The 27,532-nt window shown below is 35.9% G+C and overlaps 2 protein-coding genes across 5 annotated transcripts; one reads left to right on the top strand and one right to left on the bottom strand.

Annotated features, from left to right (window-relative positions):
• The first annotated feature begins 15,340 nt into the window (after positions 1–15,340).
• Positions 15,341–18,906, top strand: LOC107766933 (uncharacterized). The gene is made up of 7 exons (XM_075237382.1): positions 15,341–15,497; positions 15,595–15,662; positions 16,720–16,839; positions 17,431–17,504; positions 17,582–17,639; positions 17,715–18,128; positions 18,451–18,906. Exons 1-6 carry the CDS (start codon positions 15,427–15,429, stop codon positions 17,900–17,902), a joined length of 579 nt encoding a protein of 192 aa, XP_075093483.1. The 5' UTR covers positions 15,341–15,426; the 3' UTR covers positions 17,903–18,128; positions 18,451–18,906.
• A 1,049-nt stretch (positions 18,907–19,955) lies between these two features.
• On the bottom strand, positions 19,956–27,243 carry LOC107766934 (GDP-mannose transporter GONST1). Of its 4 annotated transcripts, none has more exons than XM_016585837.2 (10): positions 26,985–27,243; positions 25,543–25,710; positions 24,274–24,502; positions 24,051–24,190; positions 23,213–23,342; positions 22,263–22,361; positions 21,282–21,436; positions 20,751–20,867; positions 20,552–20,649; positions 19,956–20,120 (listed from the first exon to the last, which is right to left on the bottom strand). In XM_016585837.2, the coding sequence occupies exons 1-10, from the start codon at positions 26,993–26,995 to the stop codon at positions 20,062–20,064; spliced, it is 1,206 nt and encodes a 401-aa protein (XP_016441323.2). In that variant the 5' UTR covers positions 26,996–27,243; the 3' UTR covers positions 19,956–20,061. The 4 variants fall into 4 exon arrangements, with proteins under 4 accessions (XP_016441323.2, XP_016441324.1, XP_016441322.2 ...); XM_016585838.2 differs by having other exon boundaries at positions 26,941–27,040; XM_016585836.2 differs by lacking the exon at positions 26,985–27,243 and adding an exon at positions 26,497–26,936.
• Positions 27,244–27,532: the final 289 nt, after the last annotated feature.

Here is a 27,532-nt window from a genome sequence, read left to right as displayed (position 1 = left end):
TGGATAGATTGTATCATTTGTCGTCGTTTCATAATATCACGCATCAGTAATATGAAGAATAAACTTGCTATATTCTAAAGAAAAATTATGATATGGGGTAGGATTATTATATAAAAAGGTAGGGTAAAGGATAAAATAAAATTATTTAATAATAATGATGGGCGAGATGAGAGAAAAAGATAAGGTAACGATACGACCACACCAAATTATCGTTACATAAAGCGATACATTTCGTCGTTATACGTAACGATGGATTTAACGATACAATACAATAAAATTTAAGTAACAATCAAAACATTCAAAATAAACATCGTATTTAAAGAAACAATACAATATAATAGGTAACAACCATCCAAACAATATGTAAAAGGCAATTACATATCTAAAGCTTGAACTTGAAAATTTTAATTATTAATGAAAGAAATATTTATTACTCTGGTATGATTTTTTGTAGCATATCATTGTAGCATGTAGGACAACCCCTTTAGCATAAATCCAAGTCGTAGTTTCTAGAAGAAATAGGACATGAACGGACCTTAATATTGTCACAATCCAAGTTCGCCATCCGTGAACTGTCATGACGGTACCTAATCTCTACGATTAGGTAAGCCTAACAATTGTGGAAAAGAAAATAACAGAATAAAACTAACCAAAATTGTAGAAAAATATCAAAATGAAGCGTTTAAGATGCCGCTCGGCATATACAATACAACTCTCAAACTGAAACTACATTTTTCAAAACCCAGAATCTCATGAAATCACAAGCTAGTGAATAACTACAAGTGTCTAACTTCAGAATATCTAAACAAAAGTAAATACAGAAGGGCTGATATTATAAGGAAGAATAGAAAGGGACTCCTCGGTCTACGGACGTGACAAATATACCTCGAAGTCTCTAGAGAATCGCCTCGCCTCAAGGGTAGTAGGGCTGAGCCGAAGTACCTGGATCTGCACATGAAAAACATGCACAGAAAGGGCATGAGTACCGCAATCCAAGTCGTAGTTTCTGGAAGAAATAGGACATGAACGGACCTTAATATTGTTCTCATCTATTTTCAATTAGTATCTATATCTATATATTTATTAAAATAAGAAACTTACCATATATAATTGACATTATGGTTAAGCCAAGTGGCAAACTAATAAATGTCATTAGTATATGGTAACTTTATTCTATACTTGACTATTTTAGCTAAATACAAATAATATATATATATATATATATATATATATATATATATATATATATATATATATATACGGAATTTGAATTAAAAGATAATTTTGAATTTATTGATAAAGTTCTAAAATTCGAATTTAAATTTAAAATAAAATTTATCCTTTTTTATCATGTTATCATACTTAATTCAGTTAGTGATCATATGCGATCATGTTAGGAACTTTTGTTATTTCTTTTAATTATTTAAATACTACTTCGCCTCTAGCAAAAAAAAAAAACTACTCCATATAACTATAAAACTCTTTCACATTTAAAATCCTATAAGTATAGTTCTTTGAAACACTGTAGCTAGATTTGAATATTTTTTTTAATTTACATTATAATAATAATAAACTAAATTGAGATTTAATGATTCAAAGAACAAAATTTTTGTATATATAGGGTATTAAAAATTCAAATTTTGGGGCTAGAGATATCGATAAACTTAAAGTGGAGTCATACCGAAATAAATCCGGCCAAAGAATCATTTAAATTTCTGGATAGCCGATTAAAGTGAATTTTAAATTAAGGATAATATTTTCACTTGCATCATTATAAAGATAATTATTATTATAATATATACAAAGTTTTAAAAATTAAAATTTCAAAATAGAAATATTTTTTGAAAGATAAAATCATACCAAATAAGAGTTCAAGCCGTAGTATAAGAGTCACGTCGTAATCAAAGAATCGCGTATATCGTGTCAACCTTTGTGCTTTGCCATAAATATGAGTTATTATTTCACTTTGTGACTATTTTTAGGTTCCAATGACACCTATGAGAATAGTGCAAAAATAAAATTATCACATCGATAATTGAGAAAATGTTAGTCTTTTTTCATGTAGTGTTTCTTAATTAATATCTGACGATTATCTATAATTATTTAGAAGGTTTAAATGTTAAGGTTATTTACATATAATTCAAATAACTCAAATATTTAACATGGTTAATGTCAGATATCAAAATGGAGTAAAAACATTCACTAGCTAAAGAATTTTTTATATTTTTAGATAGCCAATTAAAATGAGTTTTGAACTAAGAATAATATCTTCAATTAAATTATTATAAAAATAATTATTATTGAAAAATAATGTTTTAGAAACTGAAATTTTAAGAAAGAAATATTTTTTAAGAGATATCAACACACCAAATAAGAGTTCAAGTAGTAGTAAAAGAGTTAAGTCTTATCGAAAGAGTCATTCATTGTCTCAATATTTGATTGTTTTGCCATAAATATGAGTTATTATTTTGCTTCCTGACTATTTTTAGGATCCAATTAGACCGGCAAGAATGGTATCAAAAAAAAAAAATAGAAGAAATGGTTAATTTTTTTCATGTAGTTAATATCCAATGATTTTCTATATTTATCGAGAAAGTATAAATTTTAAGATTATTTGCATACAATCTAAATAACTTAAATATTTGACATAATTAGTGTCCGCGCATCCGCGTGGGTACTAATACTAGTTTAATATTTGAAAATTGGATAGGGCATTCTTATTTCTAAGAGTAATTAAAATTATTATTATTTGTCGGTGAGCTAATAAATGAGCAATGATCAAATAGAGACGGTGAACCGTGGATATAAGTTAAAAGGAAATAGGTAGAAAATATTGTTTTTGCATGATCAATAATGCAGAAATTATAATATTCAAACTGATTTTTTTTTTACCGAGTATTTGGTTGATTTCATAAAAAAAATTGAGATATATTAAAAAAATATAAAGTTGTTATTATAGTCTTTTTAGCCTTTTAGGTACTTTATCCAAGAAAAATTAATCTGCATATTTCATATAAAATTCAGTAAAATATAATATTAAAATTGACAAGTAAAAGTGAACTTAACATAAAATAATCATAAATTATATATATATATATATATATATATATATATATATATATATATATATATATATATATATATATATGCTAGGGAGCAAATTGGCCACAGAGGCTAGGGGTAAATGACAAATCCTCCATCCCACGGTGAAAGTCCGGGCCAATGGACTCATTATATTAAAAAAAATTGGGTTATTTTCTTTCATTTTAGTAAAATAGTGAAAAGTATCCGATTATTAATGGGAAAAAAAAGATGGAGGTATCGGTATATTTTATTCGGGTTAAGTAATAAGTACTTGAATAACTAGAAGTGTAGACCAGCATGCAAAGCTTACAATAAAAATCTTATAAATTATAATATATATAACAAATTTACAATAACAAGATGATTATGCCCCAACGGAAATACATAGCTACTTGTTAAATTCTTTTTCCTGTCGTTGAATTTATCCATGTTTAACTTATGTTTAAAAATAAAATTTAGGTCGACTATAGAAAAGTAAAAAAAAGCAATTAGTAATAATTTAGGAATGAAGAAATAATGGCGAAAATAGTACGGGCTAGCCAGTTTTCGGACAAGTAATTGAATAATAGCCAGTGTTTGTAAAGTCATTGAAAATAGTCACTATTTTGCTGCAACACGGAAAGTTCCAGCATAATATAATGGAGATTGGTGCACCTGTGTATGAACTTCCAACATATTATACTGGAACTCTACAAGTAAAAAAATTAAACTCCAATATTATGCTAGAATATTTTCCGAATTTTGAACAGTGTTTTCGTTCAGATTTATCTTTACACGAAAGTGGCTAAATTTTGATTACTTTTGAAACTGTGACTATTTTTCAATTATCACTTATAAATCTGGTTAATTTTTAATTCCACCCAAAATAATGTGATTATTCCCAAAGGTTATGGTGGGGTGAAAAAAATCATTTCATTGTGTAAAACTGCAATGTAATTATTTGAAGTATCATTAAATTAAAAAGGAAATCAGTGATAAAAATATTTCAAAAATTTTGGAATTTACGAAGTGATAAGTATAGAATTTTCTTGTTTAATAAATTTTGGAAGACCGTTGGTGAGCTAAAATATTTACTAGTATTTGGCAAACAATTATATCATGTTTTGTTCACCTAACCACCAAAACCTTTGTCTTGTTTATTACACAGCATGTTAATTTCAAAAAAAATAACTAGGCAGAAAAAGTGTGACTATTTTTGTAAATTAGCCCATAATTTTCCTATATATACAAAATTAGGACAATATTTACCCGATTTACCTAGATATTCCTATTTACAAAAATTAACAATTTTTTTAATAAAAAATATATAAAATCGGTCAAAAACTATAATTTATATACTAATTGTATATTACTTTTGCTGTACAAAATTCGGTCAAAAGCAATAATTTATGTATAACTTATATACAACTTGTATATATTGTTATTAACATCCAGTCAAACACATACAATTTATTTTATTGTATGTATTTTGTATTCCACTCATACGCCCAACTTCCCTATTTTGCTTTTTAATGTACAAGCTATGGATCCATTGGATCTACAGGGTGTCCTTCTTTGCACTAATTGCCTACAACAGTTTTCACAAGGCAACCTTATTCCATAAATGAATATCCAGAACATTTAGTCCACCTGCCAAGAATGGCATACAAACTGTGTCCCATACAATTAAGGCTCTCTTGGATAGTTCACTATTTCCTGTCCACAGAAAGGTTCTACATGTTGTAACTATCGGCTTGATAATCTTCTTTGGCAATAGAAACACCTACGCCCAGTATGTCTGCATTTCAAATATCATACTCTTAAGTAGTTGAAGCCTTCCACTATATTAGAGAAACTTGGCAGTCCAACAGTTAATCCTAGCAGTGATCTTCTCAATCAATGGCTTACATTGTTGAACAATCAATTTCTTTGAAGACAATGGTACTCCAAGATATTTAAATGGTAGCTCCCCTAGTGTGAATTGCATCTCTTGTAAAACCATTTCTTTGAATTCCCTTGTGACACCAGCAATATATAGAGCATTATTTTCCATATTAGCCTTGAGACGTGAGCCTCGTAAACAATCCTATTTTACTGTGTCTGTTTCAACTTGATATAATACTTGCAGATCAATTTTTTTTAATAATTTATTTATTATTTTGCTTCACATAAACCTCATTTTTTAAGCTTCAAAGCTCCAAAATGCTCCCAACCAAAGGTGAATCTAGAATTTAAGTTTTATGGGTTCAAAATTTAAGATTTTTAGCATTGAACTCATCGTATTTTTAAAGTTATGGGTTCATATTGCTAAACATTGCAATATTAATAAACTTTTACATATAAATTTATGCTTCGCGCCGAAAGCACTGAGTTCAGTTGAATCCGGTGTCGATACATTGTATCCACCTCTGTTGCTTCCAACTTCTTTGGCGAATAGCAACTCATTTGTCATTCTGATGAAAGATTGGAGTCTAATACATTATGTTGTATATATTTGATAATTATGTATATAAAAATGTAAGTAACCAAGAGACCACCAACATGTCCCCTCCCACGAATTGTAAAGCAATATGTCACGTCCTTAGTTATTAACTAAGTACATGTGCGACACTTGACAACTCGCTCACGGTCTTGCACAACTTACTCATGTTCTTGCTATGTCAAGTCAGCCTTACTACACTCAAGATCGCTAAGAGATTGGAAGAAAGAACACAAGAGAATTATTAAATGAAGCTTTGTATTAGATAGAACTTGAATTGTTTGCTTGGTGAATTACAAATGAGTGGCCCCCTTTATATACTAGTCTCCTAGGGGCTAACGTGTAAATATTAATTATTATACAAGTCCTTGATATTTACAAGATAAGAGCTTTCTCTAGAATTCTCTACAAGCCTAGAAGATTCCAAGGACTTTCTTAGCAAATCCATAAGGATCTAGTTTTTTCCTAAGGAAATATCCATACCTCTCTAGAATCTTCTCACAAATGCTAGCCTTCTTCTTATGTAAGCTTCCACATGGCATTGATATATGTCAAATGGCGCTTATGTGGCATGATGATATGGCAGGTCATCACACTCTCCCCCACCCAATATTGCGACGACCGCAGCGCAATGCTGCTGCATAAACTCTCGGATATTATCTTTGAATTGCCACAAGTCTTCATATCGTTCCCATGTGGCCTCTTCCGGTGATTGCCCTTTCTAATGGACGAGGAACATAGCGGTGGCTTTTTGCCCTTGTTTTCTCCTGGCCTGGTAATCTATGATAGCCTCAATCTCCCGATCATGCGAGGCGGTGATAGTCATTGGCACTCGACTTGATTGGCCCCTACTCGGATCATCCTTATCTCCATGATATGGCTTAAGTATGCTGGCATGGAAGACATGGTAGATCTTAATATATGATGACATGTTAAGCTTGTATGAGATCTTGCCTACCTTGGCGACGATCTTAAATGGCCCCTCATACTTGCGAATCAGATTTTGATGCATGCCTCGTAGTGCCTTGAACTGTCTTGGGTTAAACTTTACCATGACCATGTCCCCAACTCTATAGTATGTGGGACGCCGCTTACGGTCCGCAAACTTCTTCATCTTCTTAGCTGCCTTATCCAAGTAGGACTTAGCAGTGTCGAGCTGCTCCTCCCATCCTTTGGCCATATGATAAGCCCCCAAACTCTTTCCCTCGAACGTGACTGGTAATGAATGTGGAGTTTGTAGTTGCTGGCCTGTGGCTAGCTCAAATGGTGTCCGCCCAGTGGACTCACTCCGCTACAAGTTATAAGAGAACTGGGCGATGTCTAGGAGCTTTGCCCAATCTTTATTATGCACGCTTACATAATGCCTCAAGTAGCATTCTAGTAAGGCATTGACCCGTTCCGTTTGTCTATCCGTCTGTGGATGGAAACTAGTAGAAAAATGCAGTTCCGTGCCAGTATGTCGAACAACTCTCTCCAAAAGTTCCTAGTGAAGCGGGGGTCTCGATCACTGATGATATGCCTTGGTAATCCCCAATACTTTACCACGTTCTTAAAGAATAGCTTGGCGGCTTCCTTAGCTGTGCAACCCGGTGAGGCAGGCATGAAGGTAGCATATTTGGAAAATCTATCCACGACCACTATAATAGTACCATAACCATCAGACTTCGTTAGGCAAGTGATAAAGTCCATAGTCTCGCTCTCCCATGGACGCTCTGCAACTGGTAGTGGCTCCAAAAGTCCTCTGGGTTGTTGTTCAACCTTGTCCTGTTGACAGACAAGACAAGTCTGCACATGGCACTCTATGTCATCTCGCATGCGTGGCCAATAGTAGACTGACTCAACCAAGGCCCTAGTGTGACATTGACCTGGATGACCAGCCCACATTGTGTCATGACTCTCCCTTATGATCCGTCGTCTAATGTCTCCAAACTTAGGAACGTAGGCCCGCTGACCTGTGGTAAGTAGTAGGCCGTCTTCTATCCAAAAATGTCTCGTATTGCCTTTGTTAGCTAACTCGATAAGTTGTCTGGCTATTGGATCATACTGCATGCCTTCTTTTATAGCCTCCCAAATGTCCCATCTCGCTGAAGTGATTGTAGCAAGCTCGGCTTTCTGGCTCAAGGCATCGGCTACAACATTACCTTTTCCTGGCTTATACTCCAGTCTAGACCACGAACCTCGACCCGAGTAGCCTGCTTTGGTGTGATCTTCTTCTGTGTCTAAAAGTAGCTAGTAGCCACATTATCAGTCTAGACCACGAACCTCGACCCGAGTAGATAATATCTCCATGTACGAAGGCAATGCACAATGGCAGTCATTTCCTTCTCTTGCACCGTGTAACTCCACTCCGTCTCATTTAACTTGCGGCTCTCAAATGCTATGGGATGCTTATCCTGCATTAGAACACCCCCAATAGCGAAGTCTGAGGCAACTGTGTGCACCTCAAATGTCTTGGCAAAGTCAGGTAATGCCACTCTGTTACAGCTGCCTTAAGGCATTCAAACGCCTTTTGACAATGCTCCGTCCAAACCTATGGCTTGTTCTTTTTTAGCAACTCAGTCAGTGGTGCGGCCTTTGCTGAGTATCCATTGATGAACCGACGATAGTAGTTAACAAGGCCAAGGAAGGATCTTAACTCAGTTACCTTTATGGGTGCCTCCCACTCCTGGATAGCATGTACCTTAGCCTCGTCCATGTGTAGCTCGCCATTGCTAATGACATGGCCCAAGAAGTGCACCTTTGATTGTGCAAACTCGCACTTCTCTCTCTTGATATATAGCTCGTTCTCTCGCAAGACTTGGAAAACCTTCCTTAAGTGCTCCATGTGTTCCTCCAATGTGTTGCTGTAGATGACTATGTCATCTCGGTAGACTACCATGAACTAATCAAGGTAGGGATGAAAAATCTTGTTCATAAGGGTGCAAAATGTGGCCGGTGCATTGGTTAAGCCGAAGGGCATCACCAACAACTCAAAGGCTCCATATCTCGTCACACATGCTGTCTTTGGCTTATCCCTTATTGCAATGCAAACCTAGTAGTAGCTCTTTCAAAGATCCACCTTGATAAAGGACTTGGCTTGCCCAAGTCTATCAAACAAATCAGCAATGAGCGGGATCAGGTACTTATTCTTCACTGTAACCTTATTAGGTGCTCGGTAGTCTATGCACAAGTGCAACGATCCATCTTTCTTCTTCTGGAACAATATTGGTGCGCCGAAAGGTGCCTTTGATAGGCGAATGTGACTAGCATCCAGCAACTCTTTTAATTGTTTTTGAGCTCCTCCAGCTCGGGCGGTGCCATACGATATGGGGAAAATGTGGGTGGCTTAGCCCCTAGCTCCAACTCAATCTTGTGATCCACCTCTCGCCTAGGTGGCAAGTGCTTAGGTAACTCCTCGGGCATGACATCTTTGTTATCCTCAAGCAACTTCTCTATGCAAGGCGACACTGCCTCTTGAAAATTCTTGTCTTCCTCTAGACTTGCAATGGTTGCCACGAACGTCGGCTCCCCCTTCTTGATTACCTTGACAACCTGCATAGCTGAGAGTTGTGCTTGGATCTGTCCGTGTGGCACAGTCACTGTAGGTACCATGCAAACTCCTTCTTGCTCCATAACCAAGAGACGTTAGAGGTAAGGGTCAATTAAAGTATGACAATGTCTAAAGAACTCTTGCCCCAGTATGATGTCAAAGATATCCATAGCGGTTACGGTAAAGTTTGTAATACCTTTCCAAGTTCCCAATTTGACACCAACTCCATTAGCCACCCCATGAGCATTCTGTATCTCAGCATTCACGGCTTTGACGCGAGAGTTGGTTGGAGCAAGCTTCAATTCTAGTCTCTTTGCGGCAGCCTCAGTCACGAAATTATGAGTTGCTCTAGTATCCACCATTGCACGAGCGGGCTTGTTGTTGATGGTGAGATCCACGTACTGATTGCCATTCTCGGTAGGTTGGATAGCTTGCTTCGTGACAGCACCACATAATCCAATCATACCCAAATGTGCGGTTCCCGGACTCTCTCCTTGTGGCTGCTCCTTCCGCTCACGTACCATAGCACTGAGGCTCTTGAGGTCAGGACAATTCCTGAAGCCATGTGGCCCTCCACATATATAACATCCCTTCTTCTCAACCTATGCCTTCTTCTCGGCGTAGCCTTGACGGCCGCTCGACTTTTTGAAATCTTGAGTCTTGGAGTATTGTTGTTATATCTCCTTGCCTTTGCCACGGTCTCCCCCACCTTTGACTTTGTTAACCTTTGATTCCTTGCCATTGCCTTTGTCGTGCTTGTCATGCCTGAAATCCATCAATGATTCGGTCTCTACTATGGCTTGGTCTATATCAGTGACTTGTCGGCATTGCAACTCCTACTTAGCCCAATTTTGCAACCCATACATGAAGTGTAACAACAAGTCATCATTGGTCAGGTTGGGGATTTGAAGCATAAGGGTAGTAAACTCGTTGACATAGTTACATATGCTCCTTGTTTGCTTCAATTCCCTAAGCTTGCGCCTTGCCTTGTACAAGACATTGTTTGGAAAGAATTGTCGCTTGAACTCCGCTTTGAACTGATCCTATGTGCTAATAGTACATAAAACTTTATCCACATCGGCCATCTTCCTTCTCCACTATAGCATGGCAGTCTTTGAGAGGTACAATACCGTAGTGTTGATCTTGGCCTCGTCGTCCCTCACTTTGTCGTGCCTGAAGTAGTTCTCCAAGTGCCAAAGGAAGTTTTCCACTTCTTGTACATCACGAATACCTTTTAATACTGGGGGTTTAGGAGCCTCGATCTTGGCCTCCCTCGTCACCACAACATTGATGGCTACCTCGATCATGCCAGCATTGACATGCTCCTCGAGTGACTCTATCTTTGCCTTCATAGCATCGATAGTACTCAAAGACTCCATGAGTCTTCACTCTAAGGCAGTGATGGTTTGCCTTAGTTCCATCTCAGTCTGTGTTCATCCCTCCAAGTCATTTCGGATACTCTCAATCTCTTCAAGAGTGTGCCCCTTAAGAGCGTTAAGGGTGCCTTCCACCTTCCCCAAGCATTGGCCAAAGATCTCCATAGCATCCATCCCCGCGTTCATCTTCATCACCCACTTTTTACCGAGCGAGACGTCCTCTAGAAAGACCTCTACTTCATCCTCGCTCGCCTTAGTGGCAGATGGTTCTTGGGATGTAAGCCCTTCGTTTGACACAACCTCAAGTGGCACCTCCTAGCTCTTGTTGGTGGCATTCCTCTTTTTGCTATAGCCACTCTTTCCAGCAGTATCCTAGATGACGTTGGCTTGGGTGTATGCAACGTTAATTTCTTCGTCGTTCACCATTCCCTTAGTTAAAACCTTTGCTCTGTTACCATGGTATCACGTTCTTAGTTGTTAACTAAGTACACGTGCGGCACTTGACAAATCACTCACGATCTTGCACAACTTGCTCACGTTCTTGGTATGTCAAGTCAGCCTTACTACACTCAAGATCACTAAGAGAATGGAAGAAAGAACACAAGAGAATTATTAAAGGAAGCTTTGTATTAGAGAGAACTTGAATTGTTTGCTTGGTGAATTACAAATGAGTGACCCCCTTTATATACTAGTCTCCTAGGGGCTAGAGTGTAAATATTAATTATTATACAAGTCCTTGATATTTACAAGATAATAGCTTTCTCTAGAATTTTCTACAAGCCTAGAAGATTCCAAGGACTTTCTTAGCAAATCCATAAAGATCTAGGTTTTTCCTAAGGAAATATCCATACCTCTCTAGAATCTTCTCACAAATGCTAGCCTTCTTCTTATGTAAGCTTCCACATGGCATTGATATATGTCAAATGGCGCCTATGTGGCACGATGACATGGCGGGTCATCACAAATAACTCTAGTGCCAAAAGTCAAAAATCCTTCCTCTATCAAAGAATACAGACCTATCTCTTGTTGTACCACACTATACAAAATTATATCCAAAATACTAACCAAACGATTACAGGGATTTTATGGACAAGTGAGTTGATAATAGTCAGTCTGCTTTTGTTCCAAGCAGGGTAATAACAGACAATATCATTTTGAGTCATGAACTGGTAAAGGTTTATGGGAGAAAAGGTATGTCACCAAGATGTATGATGAAACTTGACATGCAAAAGGCCTATGACTCGTTAGAGTGGATATTCCTAGAACAAATTTTGGTTGGTTTGGCATTCCCTGATAAATATGTTAAATGGATTATGAAATACATACAAAGTTTCACTTACTCCATACTTATCAATGACAGTCCAACAAAACCTTTTGAAGCCAAGAGAGGATTGAGACAAGGGGACCCCTATCCCCATTTTTGTTTGTACTAGCAATGGAATATTTTACAACAAGCCTGAAAAAACTGCAGCAAATCCCTGATTTTAACTATCATCCGAGGTGTGAAAAAATGCATACTGTGCAATTAAGTTTTGCAGATGATCTTCTCTTATTCTGTAGAGGAGATTCAACTTCAATCATATATAAAAGCTTCTTGCAGTTCTGTTTTCTTTGGTGGAGTTCAAGAAAAGGTACAAAGTGAGATTCTTGAAAACTTGGGATCTGCAAAGGGCGAGCTGCCTGTCAAGTATCTAGGAGTCCCACTCAGCACTAAAAATTTTGATAGCTACACAATATCAACCATTACCTATAGTAAATGAGTAATCGAAAGGTGTATTGGGGAAAAGAGGGGGGGGGGGATAGAGGATAGTAGACATGCATGATGATGTAAAAGTTGGTGTCCTGTCCAACTTGTGGGGTTCTGTTATAATGTAAATATTTTCTTGGTAGATATAAAATCTATAATTACCCTAAAAAATATAAGTAAGTAATAACATCTATAAGAAGGGTAAGTAAGTTTATAATATAGCATAAATAGGTAAAAATCACTTACATATATGAGGAAAAAGTCACAATTTTAGTCTTGTAGTTGATATTAGCCATTGTCCTTAAATTTACAAATTTCATCAGTAAAACTCCAAGATAATATCACTTCGAAACTCCAGTATAATGGCTATCTTTCAAAGAGGGAATTGAAATGTGATTAGTGGACATTAATTCTAGGATAAAAAATAAAAATTCACATGTAACTACTATTATGAGGTTTCAAATTTCACTAATGAAACTCCAACTTTATTATTATTCCCTCCGTCTCAAATTATTTGTCGTATTTTTCTTTTACACGATCCTTAAGAAGCATTAATTAGAAGGGGGTTTTAACTATTTTATCCTTAATATGTCTTAAGATGTAATCTCTTTTTATTGAATATTTATTTATTTATATATTTATTTATTTATGTACCATCTCCATCTTCAAAAACAATTACTACTAGGGGTAAAATACGGAAAAATTATTAATGTTATCTTAACCTTCTAAAATGACAAATAATTCGAGACAACTATTTTTAAAAACCACAACAAATAATTTGAGATGGAGGGACTAGTTTAATACCTAAAGTCTATGGTGAAGTGCAACAGTAGCCACTTTTAAGCCCCCTATTTAAGATATATCTATAATTTACAATGTATTTAAAGATTAGCCAGTTCACCCAAACTTCAGGACTAAGTATCCTGAATTCGAAAATTCAGGACTTAGGGTGTGTTTGGTATAACGGAAAATATTTTCCAAAATAATATTTTCTTGGAAAACAAGTAATAATCTTATTCATTTTCCAGTGTTTGGTACGCAAATTAAGGAAAATGACTTCTCAAGAGTATTCATAAATAATTTAGATATAATAAACATGAATCCATAAACTTTCAAACCAACAACCTTCCGGACCCACAAATTTCATAAACTTTCTAACCGCTAAACTTTCAAAACCGCAAAATTTCGAACCCGTAAACTTTATAATTTCTGAACCCGTAAACTTCCAAACACATAAACCTCCGAACTCATAATTTTGGAACTTGTAAAATTTTGAGCCTTTAAACCGATAAATAATAAAATTAAAACTGAAAAATATATTTTAATTTTTTTTTTGTGCGGGGATAGAGGGGTAGTTGGGTGAGTGGTAACGGAAAAACTGAAATTTGAAAAAAAGAAAAACAAATTACAAAAAAAAAGTAAAAAAAAATTATGGGGGTGGGAGGGGTGAAGGGGTAGTAGGGTGGTGGTAGGGGGGGGGGAGGACAACAAAATGAAAAAAATAGAAATTTAAGTTACAAAAAAAAAGTAATTTTTTTTGCTGGGGAGGGGGGCAGGTGGGGGGGATTGGGGTGGGTAGTGGGTGGTGCAGAAAAATGAAAAACAAATATTTGAAATTGCAAAAAAAAAAAAATATTTGCAGGGGGAGGGAATGGAGGGGTAGTAGGGTGGGTGGTAACGAAAAAACTGAAATTTGAAAAAAAAAAACCTTTTTTTGGAGAGGGGGTGGGGTGGGTTGGTGAGGGTGGGGTGGGTTGGTGAGGGTGGAGAAGGTTGAGAAGGAGCTTTGGAAAATATTTTCCCTTCTCTTGATAAAGAAAACATTTTCCTCCAATTGGAGGAAAATGAATTGATAACGAAAATGTTTCCAATACATTTAAACCAACCAAACATGGGAAAATTAGAAAATATTTTCCTTCATACCAAACATACCCTTAGTGTCCTGGATTTTTGAGCTGCTAATTTGAAATTCAGGACTAAGTATCCTGAATTTCTGAACTACTAATTTAAAATTCACATTCGAACTTCTGGAAACAATTTTCGAACTTTAGGATACGATGTCCTGAAGTTTGAACTTTAAGACTTAAACTCTAGGACGTCGTGTTCTGAAGTTTGAGCAAAATTGGCTAATCTTTAAATACATTGTAAACTATGAATATATTCTAAACAAAATACTTAAAAGTGGCTACCTGGTGTCATTTTCACTAAAGTCTATGTATAATATGAAAGAAAGTTTTACTTCCTATAACAAAGGTATACACCCTATTTATTATAAATCAAAATTATTTTAAAATATTATTTTCTATAGCTACCTTTTATATTTTATAGCAAAATAAGTATTTATGGTATATACTACGAGTGAGGCATGAAATAAGGCACGAAATACGCTATTTATGTTTTTCCTCTCTCCAAGAAAACTGGATATGCTATTTTTAATGTATTTGTCATTACTGTATTCATGAATACATGGCGTGAATATATGTGAATACATGCATACAACTGAACTATCTTGATTTTAGGCGCCTTTTACTGTTGTATTCATGAATACAATAGCGCGAATACATGTGAATACATGCGCTTACAACTGGACTGCATGATTTTAGGCTTTTTTTGCTGTTGTATTCATGAATACATGACGCGAATACATGTGAATACATGCGTGTGTAGTTGGACTGCTTGCTTTTGGGCGCTTTTACTGTTATATTCATGAATACAATTGCGAATACATGTGAATACATGCGTGTACAGTTGGACTGCCTTTATTTTAGGCGCTTTTTGTTGCTGTATTCATAAATATATGACACAAATACATGTGAATACATGCGCGTACAACTGGATTGCCCTAATTTTTAGATATTTTTTGCTACTGTATTCATGAATATAGCAACACGAATACCGCAAATACACTACCATAACAGCTTAATAGTAGTTATAGGAAGTAATTTTGTATATGGTAATACAGCAGCACGAATACACTACTGTAACAACTGAATAGTAATTATAGGAAGTAATTATATATATGGTAGCTATTGGAAAGTTAACAACCACTAAACAATAGTGGTTTCTGAAAGTTTCTATTTACAACTTGTTAAACTTAAAGCCCAAGCCCATAAAATTAAAAATTAATAGTAGAAGGCCCAAAGGCCCACAAGAAAGAAAGTGAAGTGAAAGGAGCGTCTTAAGAGTTGGCAACGAGCTGTGAGCAAAGGAGAAAACAGAAACCACCATTAACATGAGTAGAAAAGAAGAAGAAGAAGATGACGATATAGTGTGTTTGGACGAATCTTTCTTCATTGATGATAAGTGGGTATCTCTCTTTTTTTTTTGGGTGCAGATATGTACATATAACTTTATGCTTTGTGTATAATGAAAATGAGTTTACTTTTCACTCTTTTTGCAGCTACCAAATTACAGATTTTACATTTGGGTCTCATGTTCTTCAGCTTTACTGCCTCCAATCTGCTTCAAGTTAGTAAACCTATTTTACTTTCTGTAGTTTCTTGAAAACAATAATTGGTGGTGTTCCTTTTTTTTTGGGGGGGGGGGAGGGAATTTGTTGTTGACATCACACTCTTGTACACTTATACTGTTGACTTGTGATATCAATCTTGCACAGTTGGAATAAAAAATAGCTCCTTTTTAAAAGAAAAAAAGGGTTCTTTAATGCAATGTCTACTGAAAAAAAGGGTTCTTTAACAGAGGCAGACCTAGGATTTAAGCTCTAAAGATTCAATATTTAAAGTTCTTAGCATCAAATCCATTGTATTTTTAAAATTATGAGTACCTATCTACCATTTGTTGCAATTTTAATGGATTTTTGCACATAAGTTTATGCTTTGCGTAGGAAGTATGGGGTCGCAAGCTGCATCCGCCTCTGTTCTTTAGTGCAATGTCAAGTAGACCAGTGATCATTGGCTCATTTGTGACAAAATTGTTTGTTGGGCAACAAAAACCATCCTCAGTCTTCTTTCTCTTTACGTGGACTACCGAACATCCTCCAACAAATTAAGCCATAATAGATCTTAGAATGGAGAAAAAGGGAGGCAAAGAAATGTTCAAGTTTTCTATCTTAGATAGGGGTCGCGTCCACATTGGGGACCTTTACTTATCTAAAGCAGTTATAAGGACTAATGGTACTACTTTTGTGAAGTACAACATAATAATAATAATTCTTATTGGAGAGGCTTTATAACGAGCAATCGACGGGCTCATTAAATTTAAAAACTTGAGAAGTAAGAAAATGAGGTGGGGATGGGGGATATCCTAAGAAGATTAAGATTCACAGATATAAACCTGTCTGAATATATCAACGACAATGTGTAGTGATGAACACAGCAAATAGTTTGTTAGCTCTCTCTCGTTCCATTACTTGTAGAATTTTTCCTAGCAGTGCAGAACAAACTTCACTAAAATCTTCTCCCATTTTGATATGTTTAGTTTTTGTTCCTTGGATTGTTTTCGATCGCCCCATGCTTGCATTAGTATTACCCATTATAATGACTGCGGCTGACTATTTTTGGAACAGCTGATTTTGATTTGACAGGACAGTTGGTGTGGCCCGGGGCGGTACTGTTGAATGATTATCTTACAAAGAATGCTAACATGCTCCAAGGATGTTCTGTCATCGAACTAGGCTCTGGTGTTGGTTAGTATCATCCCCAAAACCTCAATAAATTAATATATGATGTGTATTTTCTTTGTCCCAGTTTATGTGTCTTTTTTTTTGGCCATCACTATTTAGATGAAAATTAAATATTTTTTGTTTTAAACTTAAAAAGGAATTGGGTCTGAAATTAGAGTTGGAGTTTATTTTATGAGGAGTAAGAGTTTATTTTTATGAAGATAGGAGCTTTTTGACGTAACTTAAAGGCCACTTTTGACGGAAGACGTGAATTTGAGTTCCTAAACTATTCACAACCTTAACTGCTAATAACATTACGTACTTCCTCCCCCAAGGCAAAAGAAAGACCTTGTCTTTGCACTTCTTTTTATTTTACTTTCCATATCATTTCTCCTTCTCTATTTGTATTTAAAAAAAAGGGCAGCCCGGTGCACTAAGCTACCGCTATGTGCAGTGTCCGGGGAAGGGCCGGACCACGAGGGTCTATTATACGAAGCCTTACCCCGCATTTGTGCTAGAGGCTGTTTCCACGGCTTGAACCCGTGACCTTGTGGTCACATGACATCAACTCTATTTTAGTTAAGATTGAATTAGTTCTTTGCATCGTATATACAGGTATAACCGGAGTACTCTGCAGTAGATTCTGTCGCGAAGTAGTGATGACAGACCATAATGAGGAAGTTCTCAAGGCAAGGTTGAGCAATTGAATTTTGCCGCAGGAGTGTGTTGAAAGTTCAGCCTCTAATCTTTTTTTATCTCATTCCAGATTCTGAATAAAAACATAAAGCTGCAGGAATCTTTAGACGATACTATATGTTGTGCAGGTTTGTGAACAATTGAGGACTGTAATTGTCATTTTATAAGGTCATGTCATCATTTAACCTTTATCTTCAATGCAGAATTAAAAGCGGAGAAGCTGGAATGGGGCAACTCCGCTCAGCTGAATCACATATTACAGCAGCGCTCAGAAGGATTTGATTTAGTTCTCGGGGCTGACATCTATATCCTACTTGATTTATCTCCTAATGCTTTAATTGGTACTAATGTTAAATCAACTGATCTACATTTGAAACTCAACAGCAACTAGATTGTCTTTAACTGAATAATTGAATTATAAACTTAACTTTTTAGTTACATTTTTCTTCATTTAGATGATATCATAGTCGAGAAAGAATAGAGTGTATCCCTTGACAAGCTTTAAGTTTTCAGCAGGCAAATGTTCCTTTGCTTTTTGATACTGTTGAACAGCTATTCAGAGACCGTGATCCAAGCAAATGCAAATTTATTTTGGGCTATGTTTCACGAACAAAAGTGTAAGTGCCCTGTCTTGTTTATTGTAATCATGGCTATTGAATGGCTGCAAAATTTTGGAGGGCTTTGCTGAATGTACAGAAAATCCATGTAGAAATGATCTTCAAGAAATTATTGTGATCATGAAACGATGCAAGTTTCGCTTTTGCGTTGTTTACAAAGATTACATACTAGTATATACCCCATCTTCTTCAACATAACTTAAACTAACATCGTGTGGAAGAAAATGAAAAAAAGCCTGTTGACATGATTTTAGCGACTTAACTCATTTTCGTTCTTGATGCATTATTGGTCTTTACGCCTAACCGATCATTCTATATGCAGCATGGATGCTATGGTCATCAATGAAGCAATTCGGCATGGTCTGCAGATAAACGAAGTTTCTGGGACTCGACGTAATATCAAGAATCACGAAGGAGTTATATTTGAGATTACGACTAATCATTAGAGTTGCCAATCTATAATTGAGTTCTTTAGCACCAGTTGAATGAGAAAGTACACAATTCCAAGGAGCACAGAAAAGCTATTACGCATAAAAACAAGACAAAAAGGCTCTAATTGCCACCAAAACCTGGTTTTCCATGTGTAATTTTGACATTCCAGGAAACAGAAAGTTACATTAAGTCCTCAAGTAATCTTGTAATGTGTATCATTTTTTTCTCCAGAATTATCTTAATCTTCCGGTGCAATCTATATTATGCAGATGATAGTGAACTAATTTTATCTCTCCTTTTGATTTCCTTCCAAATTTTGTAGTAGAATAGAAGTCACTTTTGGTATTTTGAGCTTTTGTTTGGTATACTGTGAGATATTTGCGCGGATATTTTTTTGGGCTATTATCAATTTTAGTCTGCACCAGAAACTATTTTACATTCGGTAGCCAAAAATGTGTAAAAATTTGTATAATTTTTATATATAACATATTGAGTGTATATATATAAAAAAAAAATAAAAAAATTCGGCTATTATTTTGAGAGCGGCTATACAGTGTCATTTTCCCTATATTTTTTTTTTAATCTCTGCAGCTTCAACCAGCTAGTCTTTGGCCTAAGGCAACGATTGCAGGGCTCAATAATTTATACGTATCTGTTAGATACTTAGATATATAAGCATCTTAATGATCCTTTTACTCTAATATCAAGCTGCAGTCTAGGTAAAATGTTCTATCCTTGTGGTGACTCTTCCCTTTTCTAAAGGCACTCCTAGAGTTTAGGACTTATTTAGTTTGGCTTATTAACAACAACAAACAACAAAAAACCAGTGGAATTTCACAAGTAGGATGTGGAGGGTAAAGTGTACGCACACCTTACTTCTTGGTGGAGAGACTGTTTCCGATAGACCCTCGACTCAAGGACAATCTTTTATTTTTTAAATAACCATTATTTTATAATTGGATGAATTGATCAGTTATCTTGACAGCTTATTCTTACTTATAAGAATTGGTGTTCTTTTTAAGGTTGTGTGATGATTTTCCTGAGTCAAGAGCCTACCGGAAAGAGCTTCTTTGCCTTCTTAAATGCGGGGGTAAGGTCTGTGTATGTACTACCCTCCCCAAACCTCATTTGTGGGATTATACTGAGTTTTTGTTGTTGTTTTGTGTGATGATTTATTTTCATGTAACTAGTACAAAATCACTCATTTAAGGGGTTTGAAATGAAGAGACATTAGGCTTCTTTATCTGAAACTCCTTTTAGGGGTTTGAAAAGAGGTGATATAGGTGGTTTTAGCTTGAAAAAATGTTGGAAAAAATACAAGCTCATAAAATTTGAATCAAGAATCAGCAGCCACAGTAAAGAGGTTTATATCAGAATAGGCAGGTCCATTGATGAATGAAAATCTTGATCTATCTCTTGAATTGATTGATCATGTCACATTTTTGCTTTACAATCAAGGAAAAAGCTAATATACAATTGAAAGGGTGTTAGTTTCCACTGTTCAAGATCGAGATTTCTCCTGCATCTTTGCTCGGGCGAAAAATACTCCAGCCAAGAGGCCTGCAAAATGCAACAGACATTTTCCTTAACATTGTTCTAGCACATCTTCACTTAGAAAGGTATTAGATCAAAGCAGTGGCGGAAACACCTTCACGAAGTGGTGTCATGTGACACTGCTTCACACACGTGTATAATATTTTTCTAAAAGGATATGCAAGCCAAAAAGCTTAAAATAATGCAAAGTAAACATCAATTTGAGAGAGGACGTAAAGTCCTAGAACTCAGTTGCCCCAGACCCAAACACGCGTACAAGCTGAATTGCGACAATAAATCAATACAACAACAACAACATAGCCAGTATAATCCCACAAGTGGGGTCTGGGGAGGTAGTGTGTATGCAGCCTTAGCCCTACCTTGTGCGACAATGAATCAAATATTCGTGCAAAATCTTGTGTACGCTGCTGGAGTAAAGAGAAAGAGTAAACACTCACCAAAGAATATACTGGCAGAGTTCTCCAGACTTGTTGGGACATGGAAGAGGAAAATACCAGCAACAGAGAGTGGTATCTTATTTAGTGATCCCACAAGACTGCAGAATCCGAAATCAAAGAAAAATCAAATAGGGAAAGATTTAATGTCAAATTAATCAAAGAAAAATGAAATAGCCGAGTCATATGAAAAGAACCATACCTATAAGTGGTGGCACTTGTTTGGTGAAGAAACCACATAGATGTGAAGCTAATTGCTAAGCCCAAAAATCCACTAAAGGTTGTTACCAACCAGAATGTTGGCAATTGTAATAGTGGCCTGCACAAAAAAACATGTCGCAAAATTATCAATGTGCAATATAACAGTCTTCACCTTCAGTAAAGTAGCAATATAGTATTAGAAATTATCACAGGTTCTAACAATAGGCAGAAAGCATGTGCATACATGTGAATGCGTGTGCCTCAGAGACAGAGGCGGACATATGTTACACCGAGAGGGGTCACCGGCACCCATAGAGTTCGGCAAAAAAATCATGTATACATGTATATGTCTTTAGAATTTAGTGATAGTGGGCACCCTATATACAATGTAGATTTTGGTTGAATCCAAAAGTGCACCCCGACCTTCAAACCTTAGGTCCGCCTCTGCTCAGAGAATGGTCACTACTTAAGGATGAGATAGATCAAAAACGTTGAGGAAAACAAATTGCTACTTTGAGAAACCAAAACTCACGTTCTAGAAAGGTAGTCCACCTCGTTGAATACTAATATAAGAAAAATGCCTAAAGGCAGTGAAAGCGTGTTATTTAGCAGAACCATTGAGAACTCGTCCAGGTTCCCGGATTTAGTCACTTGCTTGGCAGTGTCCATGACCCTGCGTAGAGTCAACTTCACAAGAAGATCAAAACATTATTTTAAATTTAAGCATTAGCATTGGAAATAATTCAACATAGGAAAAAGATGCTAGATGCACAAAAAGTTTTAAGAATTTTCAAGCGATTAATTAGAACATCAAATTAAATGTAACCTCAAGAAAAACGACTGAGATGAGACGCTCACAAATCAATTGGGGAAAAACTGCTGCTTGTTCCCATTATTGTTGGCAAACAGAAACCAAGCCGAGTCAAGTTCTGGATGTTTTGAGCTTGACTGAAACATTGAATAGCTGAGTTCTAGCTTAGAGTATGGGACAAGCTTCAAATTGAACACAAGCTAACTAGGCTCAAGTTCGAGTTTCAATTCGAGCTCAAATTATATATTTACTAAAACACTGTATATATTCAAATAATTGAGTTTTTAAGAATTAAATCGGGAAGTATTATATCTCTTTACCTGGACAGACAGCAACATTAATACCATGATTAACATTACTCGAATCAAACTGTATCATCATTTTCGTTTCACATTGAGAGCGCATAAAGAGGTATATGGCAATTCGGTTACATCCTAAGACACTTTCAGAGTTCAGAGTTTACAAGGGGATATGTTACTATCACATCTCTTCAATAGGAAATATCTGTGTGTAATCCAAAATATTGCAGCTCCACTTCATTAGAAGCTTGAGTTGTTACAAAGGACATCAAGTACAGCGATGTTCTATTCAATAATGTTGTCACATGTGGGCATCATTCTTTTTATAGACGAAGCACAGTTATTGAGCCCATATATATATATTGATCATAAAGGAAACACAAGAAGAAAAAGATGTACTTACAGAATATGACGCTGTCAAGAAACAATTAATAATCTGCCATGTATAACCAATGGCATGAAAAGAAAGATCTGTAATTCCTCCAGAAATTGCTGAAATAATCTGCACAATACAAGTGAAGAGTTATATCTCTAATGCTTTCATCTCACAAGTACATCATATTTCAAAGTTTAGTTTCAGTATATGCATCTCTAGTGAAATCACGTCAAGGCTGACGGTTTAGGGTTGAAGACGGACATTCCAAATACTAAAGAGCTCGATATGATACTCCTGAAAACTACTGATAGCACTAGTTACCAGAAAGAACCACTGGTACCAGAAGTAATGCTCGAAAAAAAAAGATGGCACACAATTCATTAAAGTACGTGCCATTTGTTCTAAATACAGCACATACCACTTGGTCCCGCCATGAGATTCATTCTATTAGCTCTACGCATCACTTAATATGCCTTTGACTGAGGACTAGGGTTCTAGCAAATACTGTGAGTACTGAGTAGTGCCTACCGAAAAATCTGTACGCTCTAAAAACTCTTATTGTGACAGGAAAGGGAGAAAAGAATACTAATGCCAATTCTGGATATACAAAGGCGTTGAGAAATATCCTTAACAAATTACTTTATAGAGTAGCATTTGGTTGGCCAGTAACACTTCGTATTTACATACTTCACTTGAACTTTATGATGCACTAACACATGAATCAGTAACAGGTATGCTGCAGATTTTTAAAAAAGATTAGTAGACATAAGAGGAAAAGTTAACACGAAACAACAGCAGAGTTCCTCTTATGTGCAAGTGACAAGAAGAAAATGTAAAGCCTAGAGTAACAACTGATTTTGATCAACCGCAGACAATTTGGTGCATGTTATCTTGCTCTCACTTACACACAGCCAACATACCAGGATAGTAGCTATGATGCTACCGAAGCAAAAATTCTATTTAAGCGAATATCATACCATCAGGAAAAGAGCAGTCCAAACTCTGTTATCGTGGGTTTTGTTGAATAAATACATCTCACCAACAGCAGTTATCACATTAGTGACATTCTTCAGGACAGTGACCATAGCAACATTGATGTACTTTAGACTGCAGGAAATAAGACAATTACAAGTAAGCTATTCAGCCAAGATTCACTGAAACACAACTTTAATTGGTAAACACTAAAGCAGCTATGCTAAGGCATCTTTCAATGCTGCAGCATAATATGGAGATAATATGCCAGAGTACTGAAACAGGTGATGAAAATGTTGGAGCAGAAGAACATAAATAGCTCCACTTGAAACCTTTTTTTTTTTTTTTGAATTTTAATGTTTTTAACCCTTTTCTGCTTTTTGACATGCCGTGTAATGAGAATTTGAGTGTTCATGACCTACATCTTAAGCATCTTTTCATCTAAAGAGAAATTGACATACATAAGAGATCAAATTGAAGATACATCAATCAGAGAATCCTCAACACATAGTGTGTGTGTGTGTGGGGGGGGGGGGGGGTACTAGAATTAGAGCTGCGTAAGATACGAGTCTTGCATGAAGCTACTGGAATTATAATAAGACCTTCTAAGATATCATGCATTGTAGGTAGAAAACAATGAATTCCCAGGAAATATAATATTGCATAAAGGCCCATCTGACTTGATCACACCGACAAACTGTTCCCAGAGAACTGTGCATCATAGATGCGCTTCCAACATAACAGGGCGCAATGAATGACTTGTGCAACCAGCAGCAAATAAAACAATATGCATATTCAAATAATGAAATGGTACGACAAATGTGACGAGGGATTATCTTGTACCTGAACATACTTGTTATAAGCATCCCAACAAATATAACATTAACAGGCAACCAGACTTTGACTAGCTTCCAAGTGAGTGGCTCTGTAGAAATTACCCCAAAAAGTCTCAAGATAGAAACCACCACCACCGAGACAAAATTCTGCATTAAAGATCAAAGATTATTGTCACTACCCAACCTGTATACCTCGATAACTCAAAAATGTAACAAAGCTTGGGAAGTACCTGATAGAGCATCAATGAAATCCCTGCATTAAAGTCATAGCTGGAGAGTACATACTTGTTCACTAATATCATGCTACAGGACGAAATACAATAAGCGACTCCGGATAGCAAGGCCTTATTGTGTACGGTGACAACTTTATTGCTGCGTACTGACTTCTCTGCATCTTTCTCCAACATCCCATTTTCCAAATCTTCATCATTTTTATTTACAGCTTTCATGGAAAAGGATCTGAAGACAATTAAAAAATAGCAACATCAATTACAGTGTATTTAAAATTATTCTAATCAAAATTAGTAGCATGGCCATGAAAAATAAACAAACCAAGGCTTAATAGAGTCCCTAATATTGCAAAAAGGAAAATAATGTTAAGGAGAAAACACAGCCATCATCCGGCTGTAATTTAGAATCACAACATATAATATTAGCACATCAATGAAGGGAGCGCTTAAGAATCTGCAAATTAGGTGAGAGCTAAAAACAACATGAAAATATTTTTTCCTAACACCCTCTTTCCACCAAAAGAAAAAAGAGAGCAAAGACAGATGATTGAACTTTCATTGCCTCTTTAATCCCTGCAAAAGTATTCTATTTCTCACTGGCCATGCAGTAGCAGATCAAAAGGACTTTCACAAGGCAAAATATATAATACAAAATTACGTTCTGAACCACAGAAGAACATACTGCAATGTATCATTCTGCAGAAACACACATAAAACCCAATGTGGTCCGACCTTTCCCCCGAGCCTGCACAGAGCGGGAGTTTAGTACACAGGGTTGCCCTTAAGATATTAGGAAATATATTGGTGATATTGTCCGCTCCAAGTCTGCCAGTATTTCATAAATACAATGCAATATGAATACTTGTATCCAAATAGAAACACAGTGTTTGTAGAAACCAATACAAGGAAGAAAGAAAAGATGCACGATGTTTGCAAGGTAAGCGCTATGTACAAGGATTATAGTCTTGAAACCTATGCATATCAACATACCAAAAATATAAATCTTCATATAATAGATATGTTCACAGTTGTAAAACTGGGTGAATCTCCAAGAGACCTAGAGCAAGTAGCAGCGGTAGTATCTATTAAAATACCGCCACGTTGAAATGAAATGCATTAGCAGTATTAACAAGTCCACCAACAAGAAGCAAACATGTCACCAAGGAATAAGCTCCACCAACCAGAAATGAACCAATGTAAGTAACGATAAAGAAAGACAACAAAAATATAATGACAAAGGAAGACGATAATGGCATCAATTAAGTGCACCTGTTAACTACTTCTCTTCTGAAAGAACTGGAGACGTGATCCAGCAAAATTGATTGATGATCTAAGATGTTTCTTTCCCCACCTTGGCTACTGTTATTATTATCCTCTATAAGGCTCCTTTCCGAAAGTGGATCAGGAGAATCCAGAGAGGAAGCCACGGATAAACCTCTTCAATTAGAAAAAAAAATTATTTAAGGCTATAAGCATCAATAAAGTGTCAAATAGAGCTGTAACTTAACACCAACCATAAGAATTCATCATACAAGAAGCATATAATATTGGATTTCAGAAATGTAGAGCATGAACATCATAATGCAACTTAAACTCAAACTCAGAAAGATTTTTTCGGTTTCCCACCCGGTGTCCAGTACTCACATTTAGGCTCGACTAAATCTGGATTCGCGCCAAGAAGTCCCACATTGGGGGGGGGGGGGTAAAAGTGCTCCCTAACAAAGCCGATTCCATACCCTGGGCTGAACCCGAAGTCTCTGGTTAAGGCAGAAAGATTTAACATGAAGGAAACTAAGATTGAAACTTTTCTTGTTTCTGAATTTATTGAGCAGAACCCGAGGTGCACTAATCCAGACAATAGCGTTCATCAAATCAGCCAAAACAATTAAAGAAGGCCAAAATGCTAGACTTTGAAAAGTGAAATGGTTAACTTAGGCCCACCATTTGTACCATTTCAGCTTACTAACCTCATAAAGATTAAGCCAGCATGAAGTATAGGACAATCTAATTTCTATCCATTTTCAAAGAGACTTATACATTACCACGCAGTGATGCAGGCGAAAAAAAACAAAAAAAAATGAGCTTCATTGCAACCCAAACTTTATCAGCCAACTTATTAAGAAAAATGAAGCAAAAATCTTCTTTTGACATATTTCCTGCTTCACAAATTAAACTAAAACTAAAAACTTACTAAATTTTTTCTCAATAGCAAGTTAACAGTACCTTATCTTCATCATTCAAACAAGTAAAACTATACTCCCTCTCCCCTACCCCCTTCTTTTTATGACAGCTCAATATGATGCAACACAGACAGTATACAATCACACTTTGGCAGTTCCTTTTCCTTCTCAAAATTTGTCCTTTTTCTTTTCATTGTTTCAAAAAATCTTGAAACTGATATGATGTATATCGATCAGCTCAAATATACAGCTAGACCAAGAAAGCAGCAAAGGCTGAAATTCAATTCTTTGGAAAAATAAATATATAAACAGAGGCAGGAAAGATACAAACGTTATTGCAAAATTTGTTACACCCAAATGATAAGAGAAAACTAGAACAAAGGTCTCTCCATTTACCAATCAAGAACTCAAGAAAAAACCATAAAGTTTATATCTTTAGGTAAATAAAAGAAAATAAAACTGACCCATAATGAAATTATATACATACATGATATATTTGATCACACAGAGATATAAGAGTCACCAAATTACCTTGAATTCATTCAACCAAACGGTTTGTCAACTCCTCAATTTGTATGGAAAAACAACCCAAAAATATACACTTTAAAATAATGAAAAAAGAAATACAACAAGTAATTCTTTATTTGGTATATTATGTGGAAAGAAGAGATGTAAGGAGAGTGCTAGCTAATATTTTTCTATTTTTGTTTGAATTTCAATAGGGCACTAAAATTTTGGCTTAGAGTGGAATTAGAATGTATGTGTTGACTCTCAAGGAAGTGTCACTTCTAGTTCAGTTACTAAACGGTGTCGGTTTATATAAGGTCAGTTTTATTTAGGTATAATACCAATGAAAGAGTGAATAGTGGGCTTGGCAAGAAAGCATGTTTGACAAAATCAAAGGACTCCAATTTGGAAAGTCAACTTTTTGTGGATTTTTTTGGGACGGTGATGTTCGGGCAAGCTTGATTTTTGATAGGACAGTCCGATACAATAAACACATAAGTAAAAAATTTGAGTAATAGTATTCATCGAAAATAGATGAGCTTACATTTAGGGTGATAAATGAAATTCTAATA

Source organism: Nicotiana tabacum, chromosome 18 (genome assembly GCF_000715075.1).
Source record: "Nicotiana tabacum cultivar K326 chromosome 18, ASM71507v2, whole genome shotgun sequence".
Taxonomy (NCBI): Eukaryota; Viridiplantae; Streptophyta; class Magnoliopsida; order Solanales; family Solanaceae; genus Nicotiana; species Nicotiana tabacum.
Note: the sequence above shows the minus strand (reverse complement) of the source record. Positions and strands in the feature narration are given on the sequence as shown.

Excerpts from the sequence above, each read along its gene's own strand:
- LOC107766933 (XM_075237382.1), top strand. The coding sequence starts at position 15,427 with ATGAGTAGAAAAGAAGAAGAAGAAGATGACGATATAGTGTGTTTGGAC. Across the intron at positions 15,498-15,594 it reads TCTTTCTTCATTGATGATAA|CTACCAAATTACAGATTTTA; the intron begins GTGGGTATCTCT and ends CTCTTTTTGCAG. Across the intron at positions 17,505-17,581 it reads ATAATGAGGAAGTTCTCAAG|ATTCTGAATAAAAACATAAA; the intron begins GCAAGGTTGAGC and ends ATCTCATTCCAG.
- LOC107766934 (XM_016585836.2), bottom strand. Across the intron at positions 22,362-23,212 it reads GGACTGCTCTTTTCCTGATG|ATTATTTCAGCAATTTCTGG; the intron begins GTATGATATTCG and ends TGTATTGTGCAG. Across the intron at positions 21,437-22,262 it reads TCTTGACAGCGTCATATTCT|TTGACTCTACGCAGGGTCAT; the intron begins GTAAGTACATCT and ends CTTCTTGTGAAG.